Here is a 7,066-nt window from a genome sequence, read left to right on the forward strand (position 1 = left end):
TTGTGTGTGTGAGGGTGAGCCAGAGTGTGTATGGTTGTGTAAGGCATGCCACATGCTGCTTTCCTGTTTTTGATATGTGGCTGCTGGGAGAAACGTAGCCAGCCACAGGAGAGAGAGGGCAGGGGGGTGTGTGGTGAGGGGGTTTCTGTGTGTTCAATCTCTTCCTGACAGCACAATACATGTGTCACTAACCTGAACAGAGTGTATGGGATGGAAACCCCACCTTAACACTCTTACCTTCCTCACACACACACACACACACACAGTTCAGCAGTTCATAATTTTGTTCCCATCGTTAATTAACTAAACAATGGCAGTGGTATGTTGTGGGATAACACAGTATTTATTTGAGTTTCCTCTTTCCATGAAGTGATCGGTTGTTCCTCCTCCATGCTGACTTGATACAGTATGTGTGTTCCCAGTGCAGTAGGAGGCCCAGGCTTTCTCCTTAAATCATGCTGAAGTACTGACCTTGGTGTATAGGACTCCTATTGTTTATGTTGATGGAGTTTTAGTTGATGAATGATGGCATAGTTGAGTGTTAATATCTGGTGTAAGTGAGTTTCTCTCTCTGTTGGGTCCGTTGACCCACATATTTATTTATTAAGTACATCACACACAATGGTAATTCAATGTGCTTTACATTTTATATGCAAAGTACACTAAATGTAATGACGGTTAAATGTCTGAGATCTGATTTTCCTTAGTTCAGTTGTTTTTACTGACATCATGTGCTTTTGACTTAGGTCTGATATTTATGCTTTCTGATGCTTGCAAATTCTGGTGTTCATTATTCATTATTATATCAGATGTTTTTCCTTTTCTTCACTTTAATCTATGATTTCTGATGTTTTGGGAATTGCGACAGATTGTCCGGGAGGTCTGATGTCCCGTTTGTGTTTTGTCCTGCGTAGAAAGAACAAGGAGGAGGAGAGGAGCGCCAAGCCTCTGGACCGGGAGAAGGACAAAGGATTCTGGGACAGCATCACCATGACGATGCGGCAGATCACCCCAACCCGCAAGATGGACAAGATGGAGGGCTGGGAGCCGCCACAGCTGCCTGGCGAGCCGGGAGACGAGAACGAGCCGCAGAAGGCCGAGGCGAAGAAAGACACTTCACCCACCACCGCCACTACTGCCCCTGTTGCCCCTGCCCTCCCTGCCCTCTCCCTGTCCCCCCCTCCTCTCTCCTCGCCCCTCTCCTCTCCTCTGTCTCTCTCGCTGCCCTCCTGGAGGGCTGGCGTGACGCTGGAGGACTGGCGCTATGCCAGCCTGGCAGACTGCACGGCCACCGCCGCCCCTGCAGGTGGCCAGCGCAAGGGCTCCGGGGCAGGCCTGGCAAAGGGCAGCGCCGTCCAGTGGGCAGCGCGCGCCAGGGGCAAGCTGGCGGGCATCAGGAGGAGGAGTCACGGAAGTGTGTCGGAGAACATGTGGGAGGGGCTTAAGTGAATGGACAGGGTAGGACAACACCAACCCCCCCCCCCCCTACACACACACACACACACACACTCTCTCTCACACACTCACACACACACACAAATCATGTACACACACACACACACACACACAAATCATGTACACACACACACACACACACACACAGTACTCTGCTTGTACTGTAGCGGGATACATGTGTGTCTGAACTTGAAGTTGAAAAGGTTTGCCTCTGGCTAAGCACCTATCACAGAGTCTTATATGGCAAGCTCCAGTTCTTGGTTGGGGGCCCCTTTTGCAATGGAGCCTTTTGCCAAATTAATTCCTTAGTGCCTTAGCTGCAGCCAGCTCACCAGGGGTGTCTGAGGCGAGTAAAGAGATGTCGGGTGGGACACTCTGGAAAAGGGGCCTCTTAAGATCAGGACACAAATGTTGCTGGGACTGGCAGTTGAGACTGGGCGAGTGGATAAGTGTGTGTGTGTGTGTGTAGGGGGTTGGGACGTAGTATTAAACACTGAAGTAATCTTTACATAGTTTTGTGTTATTGTCTCATGTCAAAACTGACACACGGGAGCTGAAGTAAAACTCTGTGTGTACACTGGACTGACTTTAAAGGCCAGCTATGGGGAAGAAGATGGGACAATCAAAACGATAAACAACCAAACCAAACATACAGACAGTCCCCCAATGGCCTATAAAATGACTATCCGAAAGAGAGGTCTTTTGTTGACAAATATCCACACAGATTAGAATGAATGTGAGAATATTAGATAAGCTGATTTAGTGTTTATTATTCAAAATGTTCATTTAAGCTATATTTGCAGAACATTGTCATGACATGAGATGTAGTTTGTTTAGCTCAGTCTGGCTGTGCATTCTCCTGTTCTAGTTTTTGCGGACTTCATCAGTTGATGGCGGTTTCATCAAGCTTGTGACAGAATTTTCAACTGTTCACTCATCATGTAGGCCTTAATGCAGCGTTTAGGCAATTGGCCTTAGGATGAGCGGTTGTGTTGTCCATGTCCTTCAGCAATTTTGATTATCCTCACTGTTTTATTACAATCATGAAATGTAAATGTATGATGATGTGTGTACTGTTTGAGAGAGCTATTTTATAAAAATTCAAATGTATAATGGAGAGCGAATAAATGAACAACTTCAGCACCTTGCTGGTGACCTGTAATACAAAATGAGTGCAAGACAACAGTGCATCAGTACTTCAGTTTTTCTACGTCTGAGAAAGTTTGAAACTCTGACCTTCATTCTCAGCATATTTTTTCAAACAGTTACACTGTTTCTCATTTGGTCTACTTTCTATTTTTTTTGTGTTCATTTCTCTTCTTGGCACTGGTTTTGTTAAGGGCAGAGGCGGATCCTGGTCTTAAATCAGGGGTTGTTTTGAGACAGATTGTCAAATAAAGTCCAATTCTTTAGCCCTGCTTGGTGTCGTCATTCATACTCAACAGCACTCTTGTAAAACACAGCTTCACCTGTTCCGCCCTGGCCCTGCCCCTCAGATGCGAGGGTGTAGATGAGATGACCACTTACTCTGATCCAGAATCAGCTGTCTGGTCATCCACATCCTTACCTGCAGCATTGTGGTGCTAGTGGTTAAACTGATCTGGAGCCAGTTAGCACGGTTCTCATAGACCTCTGAGGTTTGCCTACAACAAGGACCCCAAAGCTGCCATCTTTGCCCATCTGGGATCTGGGTACCATCTTTGCCCATATAAGGAGATCTGGATTTATTTGGGTCCTTTTTGTTGGCAAACTTCAGATCTATGAGCTCAAGTTGGCTCAACATGGGGGGGCTGCCACTGAGGACTGAGGGTAATAACACACATAGCCCTTAAAATTACACAAAAATATAATTGCTGTAGAATTATGGGCCCTTCATGCCAAGCAGTTGACGAATGGTGGCACTTGCTCAGTGTGAAGCTGTTGATATGATTACGTATTTCATGTGTGCTCAAGCACCACTTTCAAATATACTCACACTGCAGGCAGAGTTCTGCCCAGACGTTCATGTCATTGGGTGCTTGGATGTTGAAAACAGCACTATGTCCTTTTTCAGAGGTGGAAAGTAACGAAATACATTTACTCACATTACTGTATTGAGTAGTTTTTCTGTGTATTTTGTATTTTTTAAGTAGGCTAGTTTATAAAATCAGTATTTTAAATTTTACTTGATTACATTTTAAGTGAAGTATTGTACTTCGCTACAAAAAAAATCCCATCCGTTACTTGAGTAAAAAAAAAAAAAGTTAAGACTAACGAAAACAGAAAGGGAGAGAAAAGAAATCGCGCCCTAAACCACTAGCCTAGTGATAATGATCATCATGTAGCCTACAACAGGACATGAATCAAGCTGGCGCTATGCAGTCTTTCTGAAAGTGATGGAGATGGAGCTGGATCACGAGATGCATCAGATTACATGTGTAGCCTAACCTATGAAAGTGTATTTTCCGCTATTTCAATGGGTTGTCTCAGTTCGTTTTAGTACTAATGATAGCGGAGATATTCAAGCAAACACCATGGGATTTCGTGTTTTGACGTTTGTGCTCACCTTTCTTTGGAAAGAAGTTTATTAGCAGTTGTTTCCCCTCATTTTGATGTCTCTCTTTTTAGTAGCCTAACCTGACTTGGCTTTCTTGGAGAAAGACATTGCACCAGCAGCACAACAATTAGCGGTCCACTACTAGCGATGCTCAACTAAATAAACAAAAGATAGACTACCTTATGAATCGTGCAGGCGGACTAAACCATTTAGCTCTTTAGCAAGGGAGAGTGAGTGACCTTAGACAGTTTTTACTATGTTTTGTATACAAAATCCAGTCAGTCAAACTTTAAATTTCGTCTGACATTCATTTTGACATTTAATTTGGAAGTTAAAATATTCAGGTAAAATAAATATATGGTGGACATATATATATATATATATATATATATATATTCAGTAATTAGCTTAAACTTCCAGTGAGTCTATTCGAAATTTTCACCACACATTATATTAACACACATATAAAAAATCCAAACATAAGAGTTATGTGTATTAAAGTGGAATGACACAGGAAAAAAGTATTGAACGTGCCTACTGAAATTTCTTCAATACTTTGTGGAAAAGCCTTTGTTTGTAAAGACAGCTTCAAGACATTTCCTGTATGACAAAACGTATTAGTCACAGTATCAGGTGTGATTTTGGCCCATTGTTCTAAACCATAGACTGTATATATAGAACTGGACAGTGTGCCGTCTGTTAAGAGTGATGCGAGCGCTAGTCCAGAGCCCCCTGGTGGCTGGTTGCAGTACAATGTGTAACTCCGCCCATCCCCATGTATTTCAATGGCCAAGTAGCCAACTTTCCGTGTCACTTTTCTCACCTAAAACTATTTTTGTATCTACAACTTTTTATTCGAAAAAATAGTTTTCAAGATGCTTCAATACACACAATTTTTCTTTTCTCGCTGAAATTATTTTTTTTTAATGTTATATTAACAAATCTAAAAAGGGCGTGTTTACACCTATGATTGACAGCTGCCTGGCTGCAGACACGACGCTTTGTCCATTATGTTTTAACGTCTAGGCTGCAGACACTACCACGTCATCGCTCACTTATTTTAACGACACCTGATTTCGACACATAATCTAACCTAAATAAGTGTTGCTGTCATTATCATTAGGCTATATCTTATCACAGTCTGACTAAATACAAAATTGATAGTCATACATTGTGTAGTTGTTTGTAAGAGACATCGTTGTTAGTTGTGACAGATTCTTTGTGAAAAAAGAGATGTGCTGTTCTTTCGTAGATGCTAAGTATATTAGCTCATAGCATGCTACATCATGCTAGCATTAGCCAGTTGATAGGTAAAGTAAAAGGGCTCTGCTATATTGAAGTGACGTTAGCCAGTCACCATCATTTACAGTCCTACTTGTTTCAAATGGTTTAACGTAACCAGTGATTCCCGCCATCATCGTTGCAACTTCATTTGAATACACTTAAGTCACTGGAGAAGGCGATGTTAAGTTTCATTAACGTTAACTCTTGCTTAGTTTTGCGAATGGCAATAAACGCCACCTAGCCTGCTAGGTCGACAACCTCGGTATGCCCATTTATGAATCAGCCCGACAAATAACGTTACTTGTGTTTTAGTGAACACATTATTGGACCATAGCTTAACGTGAGGAGGGATTCAAAGTTACAAATGCTTAGTATGCTCAGAACAGCGGTATCTGAAAATGCTGTTAAGGTATCGTTGTTACCTGCGATTGCACTGCTGGAGAAGCATTTTGCATTGGTATGATTTGATCAGGTCTTGCCAGTGATGTGTAATCCTCTCGTAGACGTACATCATTTCAAAATAATACGTCTAAATGTAAAACTGTGACAATTTATTGATAGGCTCTCTCAATATGTCTGTAATCGTATGCCTCTACCACAGGCTTGCTAGTCAGAGAGGGTGCTCCATTATAAATCAAAAATGTAATATTGCAGCCTTCATGTCAGCTGTAAAAATATGAGAACATGGACCTACTACATCAGGATACTCTGTAAACATTTTACACATAATCAGGAAGCTACTTTGCTGTTCAGTGTGTGATGTGTTTAAAGTGGTACTACGTTTAAAGAAAGATTTTTATTCTTTGTTTCAAGTGCATAAGAAAATACCACATTATGACGATGGTTATGGTTACCCTTAACAAATACAAAACAATATAATACTTAAAACAGGGATCAATCAATAGCCTAATGAAATAAACAATTAAAATGAGGGGGGAAAGCAATAATAAATAACAATGCCCATTCAATCAATAATATAATAACAATAACATGGTAAGACTACATTAAGGAGAATATCAATAATAAACAATGTCAAATTAATCAACAGCCTATAATGAAAATAAAACAGTACTACTGCATACAAACCATAATGTATAAGAAGTGCTTAAAAGACCAAAAACTATCACAAGAACGAAGAGCACTGGGCAACTCATTCCACCAACATGGAACCACTGAGGAAAAGAGTCTTGAATTTGACCTAGCGTTTAAGACTGGTCGACACAACAGACGCTCATCAGAAGACCACAGTGGGCGGTTGGGGATGTATATCTTGATCATTGAATTAAAATAACAAGGAGCAGATCCAGTCAGTGTCCTATAGGCCAAAGTGAGAGATTTAAATTTAATTCTGGCTACTGTAGGGAGCCAATGGAGAGTAACTAGGAGAGGAGTTACGATGTGTCCTCTTTGGCTGATTGAAGACCAGTCATGTTGCAACATTCTGAATGATATATCACACAAAAGAAATAAAAAAAAAAAACATTCAATATTGATTTAGTATCAACCAATAATTATTCTGATATTAATATTCTTGTAACATCTACATCTTTGTGTAGGCTACAGTTAAATACTAAGCAATGGCCTCTGACTTAAATACCAAGGCAGTTAAATGACCGTGGTATGGTATAGTCTACGTGATACACAGGACTACACAGTAAACCCATTTAAAAAGCATCATCATCTCAGTATACCCATTTAAAATAGGCAAGGATACGTATTCAATAACATTTGGGGTTGCTCACAGTATACCCACCACTGCAACTAACTAACTAGACTACACCACTGGTTAAA

At 41.1% G+C, this 7,066-nt stretch overlaps 1 protein-coding gene across 2 annotated transcripts in view; it reads left to right on the forward strand.

Moving 5' to 3' along the window:
* LOC143109968 (uncharacterized) overlaps positions 1-1,473 on the forward strand; it is a 22,839-nt gene extending 21,366 nt beyond the window's left edge. For both annotated transcript variants that reach the window (XM_076272769.1, XM_076272770.1), the window contains one exon: positions 915-1,473. In XM_076272769.1, coding sequence (XP_076128884.1) covers positions 915-1,449 — 535 coding nt within the window. In that variant the 3' untranslated portion in view covers positions 1,450-1,473. The remainder of the gene's footprint in view (positions 1-914) is intronic.
* Positions 1,474-7,066: the final 5,593 nt, after the last annotated feature.

This window comes from Alosa pseudoharengus, unplaced genomic scaffold (genome assembly GCF_046254945.1).
Source record: "Alosa pseudoharengus isolate Yale_2024_CS ecotype anadromous, Long Island Sound unplaced genomic scaffold, YU_APseudo_1.1 YU_APseudo_1.1_scf_7, whole genome shotgun sequence".
Classification (NCBI taxonomy): Eukaryota; Metazoa; Chordata; class Actinopteri; order Clupeiformes; family Clupeidae; genus Alosa; species Alosa pseudoharengus.